Source organism: Salmo salar, chromosome ssa13 (genome assembly GCF_905237065.1).
Source record: "Salmo salar chromosome ssa13, Ssal_v3.1, whole genome shotgun sequence".
Taxonomy (NCBI): domain Eukaryota; kingdom Metazoa; phylum Chordata; class Actinopteri; order Salmoniformes; family Salmonidae; genus Salmo; species Salmo salar.
The window spans coordinates 28,613,598-28,628,647 of record NC_059454.1 but is presented as its reverse complement, the minus strand read 5'-3'; the positions used below and the strand labels follow the sequence as shown (position 1 = coordinate 28,628,647).

The window sequence follows — 15,050 nt, the reverse complement described above, 5'->3', positions numbered from 1 at the left end:
TGTCATTGTTTTATATAATTTCAAATGCAATAGACGGAAATTCCAAAACATTCCATGAAAAATATGTTTTATATTTCAGTGAGCCCAATGTATTCTTTAATATATTGAATGTATTTTTTAAGTAACTGTGAGGAAAGTGGTTGACAGTTTGAAGTTAGTTATTGGCCCGTTCCTTAGTAAAGAATACCTCTCATGTCTGACTGTCCTTGCCTGCTTCATAGCCGACGTGAAGCTGTCCAAGCGGAGGCAGCCGTTTGTACCCTACGCCCTGCGCAATCACACGGGATGTACCATGTGGTTCGCCACCCTCACCACCACCCCTACAAGGTCAGTGGAGTAGAGTCTTTCCGTTGATAATGTCATATTGCTGAGTCTACCTTTAAAAATGTGCAGCCTAGGCATTCTGCATTTTATTGTTGCGCCTTCCTGAATCATTGCATGTTGGTAACCAGAGTGCTCCATTTGCCCACAGGGTGGCGCTGTCTCACAGTGGCAGTGCAGACTCCATATCCCACGTGCACGGCCCAGGCACGGATGACACCCACAATGTCAGCCAGTGGCGAGAGGTGCTGCCCGGAGAGGAGATTCCCTTTGAATTTGAAGCTCGAGAGAAACTCAGGCATCGGTACGGTTTCTGACGCGTCACCGTTATGTTCGTATAGGGATTAAGACCTAAAAGGAAGAACAAAAAAGTTCAAGGACAAGATTGAATAAGACTTTAAACTGGTGATCACACACTGATTCATAATTCATAGCTATGAATGCCAATCTGGGGAACTATCTACCTTGCACTGACTATAATTCCTCCGGATAAGAGCGTCTGCTAAATGATTAAAATGTAAAAATCAATACAAGCTGAGATGTGTGTATTCTGAACTGTTGGTTATTGTGTTTCTCTGCAGACACACTCATGAGCTGAAGCTACATCAGCTGTTGGTGCGTGTGGGGGGCTGGGAGCAGGTCAAACCCGTGTCCGTGGACAAAGTGGGCGTGTTCTTCCGCTACGCCGCCCCCGACCGCAACAACCCCTCTAACACAGTGAGTCTTCAGATCAGAGGTCAAGAGCGGTTGTCTTACTTGGCTATTAAATAAACTACAGCTGTATAGTTTCCTCCAAAACTGCTCTCACATGTTACCTATATGTCGTTAGCGTTATGCTGCTTTGTGCTTATTGTTTGTGATATTTCTTTACATTTTCTAGGTGGGCAGCCCTGTCAGCAGGACCAACATCATACACCCTCATGTCTATGTAGGTGTGCTTTCAATCACACTTCTATAAGCCAGTACTTTCCCCCTTTTATTCCCTTTTAGGATGTGTCTGTGGTGCTAGGCTCTGATGTGTCTGTGGTGCTAGGCTCTGATGTGTCTGTGGTGCTAGGCTCTGATGTGTCTGTGGTGCTAGGCTCTGATGTGTCTGTGGTGCTAGGCTCTGATGTGTCTGTGGTGCTAGGCTCTGATGTGTCTGTGGTGCTAGGCTCTGATGTGTCTGTGGTGCTAGGCTCTGATGTGTCTGTGGTGCTAGGCTCTGATATGTCTGTGGTGCTAGGCTCTGATGTGTCTGTGGTGCTAGGCTCTGATGTGTCTGTGGTGCTAGGCTCTGATGTGTCTGTGGTGCTAGGCTCTGATGTGTCTGTGGTGCTAGGCTCTGATGTGTCTGTGGTGCTAGGCTCTGATGTGTCTGTGGTGCTAGGCTCTGATGTGTCTGTGGTGCTAGGCTCTGATGTGTCTGTGGTGCTAGGCTCTGATGTGTCTGTGGTGCTAGGCTCTGATGTGTCTGTGGTGCTAGGCTCTGATATGTCTGTGGTGCTAGGCTCTGATATGTCTGTGGTGCTAGGCTCTGATGTGTCTGTGGTGCTAGGCTCTGATGTGTCTGTGGTGCTAGGCTCTGATGTGTCTGTGGTGCTAGGCTCTGATATGTCTGTGGTGCTAGGCTCTGATATGTCTGTGGTGCTAGGCTCTGATATGTCTGTGGTGCTAGGCTCTGATATGTCTGTGGTGCTAGGCTCTGATATGTCTGTGGTGCTAGGCTCTGATATGTCTGTGGTGCTAGGCTCTGATATGTCTGTGGTGCTAGGCTCTGATGTGTCTGTGGTGCTAGGCTCTGATGTGTCTGTGGTGCTAGGCTCTGATGTGTCTGTGGTGCTAGGCTCTGATATGTCTGTGGTGCTAGGCTCTGATATGTCTGTGGTGCTAGGCTCTGATATGTCTGTGGTGCTAGGCTCTGATGTGTCTGTGGTGCTAGGCTCTGATGTGTCTGTGGTGCTAGGCTCTGATGTGTCTGTGGTGCTAGGCTCTGATGTGTCTGTGGTGCTAGGCTCTGATGTGTCTGTGGTGCTAGGCTCTGATGTGTCTGTGGTGCTAGGCTCTGATGTGTCTGTGGTGCTAGGCTCTGATGTGTCTGTGGTGCTAGGCTCTGATGTGTCTGTGGTGCTAGGCTCTGATGTGTCTGTGGTGCTAGGCTCTGATGTGTCTGTGGTGCTAGGCTCTGATGTGTCTGTGGTGCTAGGCTCTGATGTGTCTGTGGTGCTAGGCCCTGATGTGTCTGTGGTTGTAGTTCTCAGCTCTGCCACCGGTGCGCGTGGTCTTCTCTATCACCATGGAGGGTAGTGCCCGGAAGGTGATCACAGTCCGTTCAGCCCTCATGGTCAAGAACCGCCTGGAAGTCCCCATGGAGGTGCGGCTGGACAGCCCCTCAGCACCAGACAGTGAGTTACCCCAAGGATACATCATGGTTCACCTCACACTGGGAAATACACAACAGGGGGCGCCATTTCCCATGCAACAAAAACACTGAACACTGAAAAGAATTGACATGAAGATTAGACTATTTATTGGTTAAAGAAGGAATATAAGTATCTTAAACTGTTTGTTCAGAGCCTGTGGTGCTGCCGCCCATCCTGCCCGGTGAGGCCCTGGCGGTGCCCCTCCACCTGACGTCGTGGCGGCTGCAGGCGCGGCCCAAAGGCCTGGGCCTGTTCTTCTGCAAGGTGCCCATCCATTGGACCAGCGTGGAGAGACCCGGCGAGGTCAAGAGCAGCAAGAGGGAGTGCCAGTCGGCCGACTTTGAGGACCACCTCAAACGGAGCTTCAGGTAAATTCCAGTTCAGTACACACAGTCTGAGTCGGCTCAGTCCAGAAATAAATCCAACCAATCATACCAAATCATGTATTTATTTCTAGTCTAACCCCACCCTGGTGTTTAGAATTTGTCTCCCAAGTTTACACTACTTGTTTAAGCCACAAGCGCATGCTATTGACATATCAGCCCTCAGGCTAAATGTAGAATATTCTTTATTTTCTTACATGGGATACATTCTCATTTACTCTCTTCCTCTCCCATCCCGCCTCTTCTCTTCTGCCCTCTGTTAGGTTCTGCGTGGTGATCAAGAAAGAGAACTACCCGGACCAGCAGCCTGCCAAGACCGTATCGGGTTCTGGCAGCTCCAAGCAGATCTACTGGCAGCCAGGCCACACCATCTACCTGCTGCCCACGCTGGTGCTGGCCAACCTGCTGCCCTGCGACCTCAACTACTACATCAAGGGCACGTCCATTAAGGGCTCCCTGAAGCCGGGCAAGGAGGCTGTGCTGCATGCTGCAGACACCTCCCAGAACATGGAGCTAGGTCAGAGTCCCACCGCTGCCATTCTCATCTAATCACCTCTCCACCTATTAAGAATCTCAATGTTCATGACCTGGAATTAATACTATATCATAGCCATGTAATGCCATGGTCCTGGACTTTTTGTGGGCCAAGCCTCAGAGGCTGAAACACAGGTGTAAAACACTAAGGACTGGTGTAAAACCCCATAGTGGAAATGCACAATTGATGTAATGATAATATACAGTGCGTTCTGAATGTTTTCAGACCCCTTGACCTTTTCCATATTTTGTTACATTACAGCCTTATTCTAAAATGGATTAAATAGTTTTTCCCCTCATCAATCTATACACAATACCCCATAATGACAAAGCAAAAAACACGTTTTTAGACATTTTTGCGAATTTAGAACGGAAATATCACATTTACATAAGTATTCAGACCCTTTACGCAGTACTTTGTTGAAGCACCTTTGGCAGTGATTACAGCCTCGAGTCTTCTTGGGTATGACGCTACAAGCTTGGCACTCCTGTATTTGGGGAGTTTCTCCCGTTTTTCTCTGCAGATCCTCTCAAGCTCTGTCAGGTTACATTTACATTTACGTCATTTAGCAGACGCTCTTATCCAGAGCGACTTGAGTGTAACTGCACAGCTATTTTCAGGTCTCTCCAGAGATGTTTGATCGAGTTCAAGTCTAGGCTCTAGCTGGGTGACTCAAGGACATTGAGACTTGTCCTGAAGCCACTCCTGCGTTATCTTGGCTGTGTGCTTAGGGTCGTTGTCCTGTTGGAAGGTGAACCGTCGCCCCAGTCTGTGGTCCTGAGCGCTCTGGAGCAGGTTTTCATCAAGGATCTCTCTGTACTTTGCTCTGTTCATCTTTCCCTCAATCCTGACTAGTCTCCCAGTCCCTGCTGCTGAAAAACATCGCCACAGCATGATGCTGCCACCACCATGCTTCACCGTAGGGATGGTGCCAGGTTTTCTCCAGACGTGACACATGGCATTCAGGCCAAAGAGTTCAATCTTGGTTTCATCAGACCAGAGAATCTTGTTTCTCATGGTCTGAGAGTCTTTAGATGCCTTTTGGCTTCCGTCTGGCCACTCTACCATAAAAGCCTGATTGGTGGAGTGCAGCAGAGATGGTTGGCCTTCTGGAAGGTTCTCCCATCTCTACAGAGGAACTCTAGAGCTCTGTCAGTGACCATCGGGTTGTTGGTCACCTCCCTGACCAAGGCCCTTCTCCCCTGATTGCTCAGTTTGGCTGGGCGGCCAGCTCTTGGAAGAGTCTTGATGAGGATATGTTTTTATTTAATCCATTTTAGAATAAGGCTGTAACAAAATCTGGAAAACATCAAGGGGTCTGAATACTTTCCAAAGGCACTGTATATAGTATGTGTAGTGCCTTGAAAAGCATTCACCCCCTTGTTGACTTTTAAAATGTTGTTGCCTACAGCCTGAAATCACACTTTAGACTTTTTCATTGAACTGTACAGCCTACTCCACACTTTTTCACCCTGACCATGTCTGTGCCCCCGTCCTCCTCCTCCCACTAGGAGTGCTGCTAGAGAACTTCTCTGTGTGTAAGGAGCTGCTGATTCCCCCTGGTACCCAGAACTATGTGGTGCGCATGCGGCTGTATGATGCTAACAAGCGCCTGCTCTGTCTCACGATACGCATCATCCTGCGGGCGCAGGGGGCGCTCAAGATCCTCATCTCAGCACCCTACTGGCTCATCAACAAGACCGGTGCTTACTCTATCCCCCCTCATAAGCAGAACACACACACACACATATATACAGACACACACACAGTGAATAGAATTAAAATAAGTATTGACCTTTTGACAGTTCTGACTGTTTTCTTCCCCTCAGGTCTGCCGTTGATCTTCCGTCAGGACAATGGGAAGACGGATGCAGGCGGTCAGTTTGAGGAGCACGAGTTAGCCAGGAGTCTCAGCCCCTTGCTCTTCTGTTACACTGACAAGGAGCAGCCAGCCATGTGAGTGTGCTGTAGGGCCTGGTTCCACTTCTGATTCTAGACACTATCCCTTTTATTGTTCACATGTATAAAAGGGAGCAGTGTTGCACAGTTTAGTAATACTACCATAAAACCATAATTTGAACAAATGTTCAATATACAATTATTTCAGTAGTGGTGATATCTAAAAGTCTAAAAGCACTTTGCGTTTGCGGTGAGGAAAACATGTTACTGCACAGTGTAGCTGAATATATAATCTCAAGGGAGATCCTCTCCAGTGGCTACACTGCGAGTTCTGTCCATAATGTGCATTTCTGTGTATACGTTTGCATCGTCTGTCTGTGGAGAGACATTGCAGAAGGATGGTAGACTATATATTGACAGACAACACATTAGCAGCTAGAAATCAAACTATAAACTAGTTAGCTAATTTGTTAACTATTAGCTAATTAACCATGTATTAATTCACATCCTAAAAAACAACTAAGTTGAGCTTCCACCATGTTGCTTCCACAATTCCGGTTCTCTTATCTCTCCATTTTTCTCAGGTGCACTATGCGGATAGGGAAAGGGATCCATCCGGACGGGGTTCCCGGTTGGTGCCAGGGCTTTTCCCTGGACGGTGGGAGTGGAGTGAGGGCGGTGAAGGTCATCCAGCATGGGAATAGACCTGGACTCATCTACAACATAGGCAAGTAGCCTAACAACAACCGCAAGTAGCCTAACAGCAACCGCAAGTAGCCTAACAGCAACCGCCAGTAGCCTAACAGCAACCGCCAGTAGCCTAACAGCAACCGCAAGTAGCCTAACAGCAACCGCCAGTAGCCTAACAGCAACCGCCAGTAGCCTAACAGCAACCGCCAGTAGCCTAACAGCAACCGCCAGTAGCCTAACAACAACCGCAAGTAGCCTAACAGCAACCGCAAGTAGCCTAACAGCAACCGCCAGTAGCCTAACAGCAACCGCCAGTAGCCTAACAGCAACCGCCAGTAGCCTAACAGCAACCGCAAGTAGCCTAACAGCAACCGCAAGTAGCCTAACAGCAACCGCCAGTAGCCTAACAGCAACCGCCAGTAGCCTAACAGCAACCGCCAGTAGCCTAACAGCAACCGCCAGTAGCCTAACAGCAACCGCCAGTAGCCTAACAGCAACACCTCACTAATGGTTAGCCTTTGGGCATCAGTGCCCATTTGTTGCCCTTGTCTATTATATAGCCTGTCGCAGCCCTGAAATATGCTGTTTTGTGTTTTCACACAGGCATCAACGTTCGTAAAGGCAAGGGCCGCTACAGAGACACCCACATCGTGACCTTTGCCCCTCGGTACCTGCTGGACAACCGCTCCACCCACAAACTGGCCTTCTCCCAGAGAGAGTTTGCCAGGGGCAAGGTGAGTGACTGACAGTGCAAAGACAGGAATTAGACACATCCAAATGGACAAAACAAAGCAATGAAAAGAAAGCAGATGTCTGCTGTTTTAGGACTCAAACCTGATGTTTATTGGAGATAGTCATACAGCAGCAATGCTTCATGATAAGGACCATGTCAACAAGCCTTATTATTGTTGTATGACTCCAGGGAACGGTGAACCCAGAGGGCTACATCTCCACCCTGCCGGGTTCCAGCGTGGTCTTCCACTGGCCCAGGAATGACTACGACCAGCTTCTGTGTGTGCGCCTCATGGACACCCAAAACTGCACCTGGTCCGGAGGCTTCGAGGTCAACAAGCCCAAGTCCTTCCATGTCAACATGAGGTAAAAGACTATAGGACTATCTGAGAAAACGGCTATACTGTCATACATACAAAATGGTGCTCATTGTGAAAATACAGTAAGAACAAATCCCTGGCACCATAGCTGCTTTAAAAATGCGATATGTAACTTAATATTATAATATTTTTGGTTATGGAAAATATATTTCACAGTGGTTTAGATTAGGGATGCAGGGCTATGAAATTGTTGATACCGATATCTGATATTTTCCTTGCGAAAAACCTGATCCTGATAACCAATATTTACAATTTTTGCGGCCTTTAAAGAATTCTAGAACAGTTAAATAGTTGAAACACACACACTGACCAAAAAGTTATGTTGTTGGCATTTTACGTATGTCCCCATTACCAGTAAAACATAATCAGAACCTATTTCTTTCACTTACTTAAAATGCTGTTTTGTTGTTCATTCTCAACCAGGATTTCATCATGCATGTCAAGCAGTGAAGTTTCAGCTCTGTCTGTCCGTGGCCTCTTCGTCAGTGCGCACTGTGTCCGTTTACATCTTGTCCAGCTCTGTCTGTAACATTTCACGTAAACCCTGTTTCTTGTCTGCATCAAGGTAGTGGTCCGTGTACCTAGCATCGAGCATGGTGGCGACACCGTAAAGAGGCTCAGAGAGAACGCCGCCGAATCGCTTGTTCACAGCCTCTAGTAGAGTACTTTTCCAAGTTAACCCCACGGTTGGTGTCGACAGTTTTGTTGAGCAGGAGTTTCAATGCCATGACAGAGGGTATCACGTCTGCTGCAGACACAGTTGATGAGCTTATTTCTCCAGTCAGTTGTTCAAATGGAGCTAGGAGTGTTCATGTTTCAAACATGTTCTCAAATGCCATTGAAATGGCAACAGCGGTATGAAAACCAGCACATTCTTGAGCATGCAATACGGCTTTCCTCAGTGCGAAATCCTCGTGGACCCACTGTGCTGTCAGACTCATAATGCTCATGGGGCTGACATCGCTGGTCCAAATGTCAGTTATGAAACTAATAGCAGTGATGCCCATAGCAAGTAGCTCATTAATGTAAGTTTCAACAATACTGTGTAACTCCGGTAGGGCAACATCTGAAAAATAGCGTCTACTTGGTAGCGTGTACCGGTGCTCGACCAGTCGGCGAAAGCCATTGTGGGCTAGGTTAGGAATGCTGTGTTGCACGTGTAAGCCTGTTTTTAGTTGTTGCTCTTGTTCTGTGTAGCTCTGTATTTTTCGTGGCGTCATTACGTCATCTACCTACGTTATATATGTATGCACATCAGCTTTGACATCGGTTTTGCACAACGGCGTTAAACTAGACATCGAGCCGATGTTGGCATTTTTAGCTAATACCGTCCGATTCCGATATGCTTACCGATTTTATATCGTGCATCCTTAGTTTAGATTGCATAATGACTCTTTACACTATACTTGCTTGTTTTGTCACATAAATTGAAATTAGGCAAGCTATTCGAATTTTAGCAACCGGGAAATGGCGCAGCGATTTTTCTGCACAGTGCACTTTTAATATTCATAAATGATTAAACACTTACACCTGAGTTTCAGGTGTAAGACCACAGATATATCCAACTTTATAATGCCATACCCAACTCATTATAATGGTTAAGTATTACAGAAAATGCCTCTACTGTAGTTGTGCTGTATTGTGTTGTTTCTATGACAGAGACACACTGGGCAACTGTTTCTTCCTGCGAGCTGAGATCACACTGAAGGGAGCCACCTATCAGATCTGCTTCAGCGACACCGACCAGCTACCACCACCGTTCCGCATCGACAACATCTCGGAGGTACAGTACTGGAGATGTCTGCAGGGGTGAACTCTCATATCACAGTTTCTCTCAGCGCCATAGATGTAGATACAGAGATTGGGAAACTAACAATGTTGGAGCCAAACAGTCAAATAAAACATTGGAGTTTACATTGTAACTGGCATGCTGTTATTGATGAATTTTGTGTGCCAAAATGGCGCCCATAATCTTATTGAGATTCTATGTCTCAAACTGAGTTTGTTTACTGCAGGTGCCCATCCAATTCTGGCAGCACGGTGTGGCAGACATCCGGCTTCACACGGAGGTGAAGGCGGGATCAGTGCTGGACTTTGCTTGTGACGAGCCCACCCTGCCCCCCTACCTCACCCTCATCGTGAAGGGTGCCGGCTCGTCCGAGGTCACCGCTGATATGAACTTCTTCCGGGAGTACAACAAACTCTACTACGAGAACTTCATCTACATCGCTGCCACATACACTTTTTCTCAGTGAGTATGAGAGAGACTGAGGATGGACAGGCATAGTTCAGAACCAGGGTCAGGTGCATTTGGTACCAAACAGATGAAAACAGACAAACAGGAAGGGACTACTTGGACTTGTCCAATACAAATCCCATGTTTTTGGTTTCCCGGTTTGCTCTAATGAAACCAGACATAAACGCTGATTCATGTTGTTGTGTTTCTACAGGGATGCAGGGAAGAGGCCGGTGGGGAAAAAACGGGTGGTGGCAGGTGCTGAACTGGTGCTGGATGTGGAGACCAAGACCCAGAGAGTCGTCCTCAAGAAAAAGGTACAACCATTATATCAAATACACCTTAGAACGTAGCAGTGTTTATGCTTCTAATGTCATCTACTTCATCCATTTTGTATGACTGGGACAGAACTCTCCATAGGGTTTCATAGAACTTTCAGTAGTGAAGTGATCACTTGAAACCCATGAATAAAAAGGCTTTAAAACAGTTTACAGACTATTTTTCCAACTCCAAAATAACAATATTCCAAACTTGTTCCTGTTACCTCAGGAGCCGGGGAAGCGTTCCCAGCTGTGGCGGATGACGGGAACAGGAATGCTCTGTCACGAAGGCTCCTCCCCTCCACAGAGCAAGCCTGCTCAGCCACGCCCCCTGGACTCCTCCCTGGTGCTGGACATAGCAGGGTTGGCAGCGGTCACCGACAATCAGTCAGTCACTGCTTCCCTGACTCAAAACCATTCTTATGTGTGGTTTCATCTTTTTAGTATATGCCTGTATCTACACTGAACAAAAATACAGTATAAACGCAACATGTAAAGTGTGAGCTGAAATGTTCCATACGCACAAAAGGCTTATATGTCTCAAATTTTGTGCACACATTTGTTTACATTAGGCATGCACCGATATTACATTTTTGCCCGATACCGATATTTTCCTTGACTCAGCATGCTCATGGGGCTGACATCGCTGGTCCAAATTGCAGTCGTGAAGCTAATAGCAGGGACGCCCATAGCACGTAGCTCACGGATGTGCATTTCAACAATACTGTGTAACTCCGGTAGGGCAACATCTAAGCTCGAGGTGCTCGACCAGTCAGCGAAAGCCAACATCATCCACGACAGAACGGTTGATTGTCAAGGGCAGTGAATGCCATTATCTTGGCGTTAATGGATTTCACCTTTGAGTTGTCTTGCAGAAATGTTCTTACTCTTTCAAATGACTGCTCGACTTGAACTTGTTTAGTTGTTGGAAGTGTGTGCTTAGTATTTTTATGCTTTTGTTCTGTGTAGCGCTGTGCTTTTCATGGCGTCATTACGTCATCTACCTACGTTATATAGGTATGCACGTCAGCTTTGACATCGGTATATTGAGCATCCCTAGTTTACATCCCTAGTTTACATCCCAAGTTTACATCCCTGAGCATTTCTCCTTTGCCAAGACAATTCATCCACCTGACAGGTGTGGCATATCAAGAGGCTGATTAAACAGCATGATCATTACACAGGTGTGCCACTCTAAAATGTGCAGTTTTGTCACACAACACAATACCACAGATGTCTCAAGTTGAGGGAACGTGCAATTGGCATGCTGACTGCAGGAATGTCCACCAGAGCTGTTGCCAGATAATTTAATGTTCATTTCTCTACCATAAGGCGCCGCCAACGTTGTTTTAAAGAATTTGGCAGTATGTCCACATAGCCTCACAACCGCAGAGCATGTGTATGGCGTTGTGTGGGCGAGCGGTTTGCTGATATCAACGTTGTGAACAGAGTACCCCATGGTGGAGGTGGGGTTATGGTATGGACAGGCATAAGCTACAGACAACGAACACAATTATATTTTATTTTTGGCAGTTTGAATGCACAGAGATACCGTGATGACATCCTGAGGCCCATTGTCGTGCCATTCATCTGTCGTCATCACCTCATGTTTCAGCATGATAATGCATGGCCCCATGTCGCATGCATCTGCACACAATTCCTGGAAGCTGAAAATGTCCCAGTTCTTCCATGGCCTGCACACTCACCAGACATGTCACCCATTGAGCATGTTTGGGATGCTCTGGATCGATGTGTACGACACTGTGTTCCAGTTCCCGCCAATATCCAGAAACTTCGCACAGCCATTGAAGAGGAGTGGGACAACACAGGCCATAATCAACAGCCTGATCAACTCTATGCAAAGGAGATGTGTTGCGCTGCATGAGGCAAATGGTGGTTACACCAGATACTGACTGGTTTTCTGATCCACGCCTAGGCCTGTTGAGGTGATTGTATTACCGCTACACTGGCGGTCACGAATCATGAAGGTAGTCAAATTCCACGTGACTGTTTAGTCACAGTAATTACGCTTCTCCAAGCGCTGATGCTCCTGCTGGTCGTTAGTAGCCTACTAAACTGCCTGCTACTCAGCACTCTATTGTCCCTCTATCACTCTGACATCATTGCAAATGTAATCGAAAATCTTATCAAACACTTCATCAGAGCCCATGAGCTCATGTTGCGCAACATTTCTATAGGCTATGCAATTGCGTGAGAAAATGGAGTGATGGCCTCTGAGAGGAGGATCCCACCAGCTTTCTATAGGCTAGGCCTACTATATTTATTTATTTATTTATTTCCTAATATTAAGCACATTGCTTATATTTACAACAGGAGTATAGCCTACCTGGCTGGCATGAAAATGAACCACAGGAAAAGCTATTTAAGTGCATACTGTAGATGACGTGTTTTGATAATGGTGTTTTCCCGCTAATGGAACATTTGCTTTTATAGCCTACTGCCATGTGTGCATTGCTAAGCTTATAATGTGAAGAAATAGCCTAATAGTTTCTCAACATTTTAATCTAAACGTTCTGATCTGTTGTGTCAGCCACATTGCGTAAAATGTTTTTTAGATGTTAGTGGCTGTATTCATTTGGGATCTATTGCATCCCATATCTGTCCCAGACTATGTTTGGAATATTTATTTCTTGCATAGAATAGGTTCACTTTTTTATTATGGGGGATAGTAGATTGACATAGGCTAGTGCTTTTCGTTCGGCCTACTCATCTTGTTGGCTGACGAAAAGTAATGTGGACAGTTCTTCCAATATCTTCAATATGCACCTTGGAATTGGATAAGGACGCGTGCAGTTGCATCCCCGATGTGTCTGTCTTCACTTGTAGCCTGTGAGAAAGACCCGATCACGTGATGGATAGACATGTGAGGGAGATGCTTCCGAGCATGCAGCACTAGGGGAGAAGGGCACAACGGCCACTGGCCACAAAAGGAATGGATTTTTTTTAGGAGCGCTCAATTGTATTTTTCATGCTATAAAATAATGCCACGGAATTCTAATCAAAACTTGTCTGCTTAATGAATTATTGTAGCTCACAGCTATTTGGCATAGCCAGATCAGGACCTAACATAAGGACAACTCAGTATGCTGTTCTGTTCTTCTGAAATAGACTACATATTCTTCATATCATGTTTCTTTAGACCTGTCTGAAATAGGTAATGGATTTATGTTGATGGTGTAGGCTATATTACATGGATTTATTAGACTTTTTTTAAATGTAAATGTTCCAAAGGTCTACATCAGTGGCTTCTAGGCTATGTGTGTTTATGTTAATTAACGGTCAATTACCGTAAGACCGACTGTTATTTGCTTGTCAATCACCGGCTGACAATTTTGTGACCCCCACAGCCCTATCCACGCCCCTACCGTTTTTTTTCTGTGACCAACAGATGCCTATCTGTATTCCCAGTCATGTAATATCAATAGATTAGGGCCTAATGAATTTCTTTCAATTTACTGATTTCCTTATATGAACTGTAACTCAGTAAAATCTTAGAAATTGTTGCACTATTTTTTTTCTGTACATATTTACCTGTATCTGACATCATTGTCCTCTCTCCCTCCCCTTTCCCCTAGTTATGAGCCCTTGATGCTGAGGAGGCCAGACCCGCGGCGCAGCACCACCCAGACTTGGCACTTCTCATCAGGCATGCTGACCTGTGGCCTGCCCCGGCTGGTGGTACAGGTGGGTAGTTCCCACAGAACGTCTCTTACTATCTGCTGATCAAACATACTTTTGCTGGTACACTTTATTTTAGCTGTCCATATCAAATTCTTATCTGATTATAATTGCAGAATTAATTAGGTTTTGGTATCTAATCTTGCATTGTTAAACACTTAATAGGATTTTTCAGAGATTAAGTAACACTTCATTTACAGGTGAATGTGTTGAAATGTGTAATAAGTACTTCATAATGCTATTGAATAAGGTTCTTATGATTAGAGCACATAGACACTTTTGACAATGTGACCTACGAAGCTTAGAAACACTTAGCTAGTATATTAGGCCTATACTGTATGTAGACATCTAAAACAAAGTCTCACCAAACATTGGTTCCAATCTGAATATAGCTCCATTTTTATTTAATGTGCCCCTCTGTGTTGACCTCTGACCCCCCCCAGGCGAACGGTGGTGTGGAGGGGCTGTTTGACGGGGCAGAGGTGGTGCTGGGGCCGGCTGCAGGCCTGCTGGAGCTGGGCCCAGAGCAGCAGTTCATCAACCAGAAGATGAGGCCTGGCTCTGGGGTGCTGTCTGTCCAAGTCCTGCCGGACGGACCCACACGAGTGCTGCAGGTTAGTTTTGGGTGTATTTGGATATACAGTACCAGACAAAGGTTTGGGGACACCTATTCATTCAAGGGTTTTTCTTTATTTTTACTATTGTCTACATAGAATAGTAGTGAAGACATCAAAACTATGAAATAGCACATATGGAATCATTTAGTAACTAAAAAAAGTGCTAAACAAATCAAAATATATTTTATATTTGAGATTCTTCAAAGTAGCCGCCCTTTGCCTTGATGACAGCTTTGCACACTCTTGGCATTCTCTCAACCAGCTTCATGAGGTGGTCACCTGCATCAATGTTTGATTATCTAGCTCTTGTACGGAATTCAGTTTTGATCCTGTACAGTTGACTGTATCGTTTCAATACTTTCATGTTGGTTCCATGTCTGCCGGTAATTAGAGTATCCTGACTGGCTGTATGTAATGCTGTTGTTACTGTAGATCAGTGACTTCAACCAGCGGCGAATGAACCGGACGTACCCGAGCACAGAGGAGGACCAGAACAAAGACAACATTCAGAAGAAGAAGCCAGAGCAGGAACTGGAGGTACACTTACTAACCATTAAAAGTGTATAAAAATACATTTCCTCTTCCTACCGATAGCAAAGACCTTTAAGTCCCTCAAGGATTATTTGTGACCATTGCCGGACGAAATGCTTAATTTTGCCATGGCAATAATGACATTTTGCATCGCAATTTGTAATAATTTTGTCAAATTTGTCATAAATGCACTGATGAGGGAAAAGGTTTGTTGACTTGTTGCTTTGTTAAATTATTTTATGTGGTAATATTGCGATTATTTGATTGTTTTATGCAGTAATAGTGCAGTGATTGGTCAAATTTGC

The 15,050-nt window shown here is 45.6% G+C and overlaps 1 protein-coding gene across 4 annotated transcripts in view; it reads left to right on the top strand.

Annotated features, from left to right (window-relative positions):
• The window catches only part of vps13d (vacuolar protein sorting 13 homolog D), a 62,266-nt gene that overhangs the window by 23,763 nt on the left and 23,453 nt on the right, over positions 1–15,050 (top strand). For 3 of the 4 annotated variants that reach the window (XM_014135238.2, XM_014135239.2, XM_014135237.2), the window contains 19 exons: positions 222–327; positions 473–625; positions 903–1,038; positions 1,202–1,249; positions 2,555–2,705; positions 2,875–3,091; positions 3,370–3,623; positions 5,153–5,344; positions 5,471–5,597; positions 6,125–6,267; positions 6,834–6,964; positions 7,153–7,328; positions 9,002–9,125; positions 9,358–9,593; positions 9,793–9,895; positions 10,128–10,285; positions 13,495–13,603; positions 14,041–14,211; positions 14,647–14,751. In XM_014135238.2, the coding sequence (XP_013990713.1) occupies positions 222–327; positions 473–625; positions 903–1,038; positions 1,202–1,249; positions 2,555–2,705; positions 2,875–3,091; positions 3,370–3,623; positions 5,153–5,344; positions 5,471–5,597; positions 6,125–6,267; positions 6,834–6,964; positions 7,153–7,328; positions 9,002–9,125; positions 9,358–9,593; positions 9,793–9,895; positions 10,128–10,285; positions 13,495–13,603; positions 14,041–14,211; positions 14,647–14,751 (2,840 nt within the window). The remainder of the gene's footprint in view (positions 1–221; positions 328–472; positions 626–902; positions 1,039–1,201; positions 1,250–2,554; positions 2,706–2,874; positions 3,092–3,369; positions 3,624–5,152; positions 5,345–5,470; positions 5,598–6,124; positions 6,268–6,833; positions 6,965–7,152; positions 7,329–9,001; positions 9,126–9,357; positions 9,594–9,792; positions 9,896–10,127; positions 10,286–13,494; positions 13,604–14,040; positions 14,212–14,646; positions 14,752–15,050) is intronic. The other variant, XM_045693110.1, reaches the window with a different exon arrangement.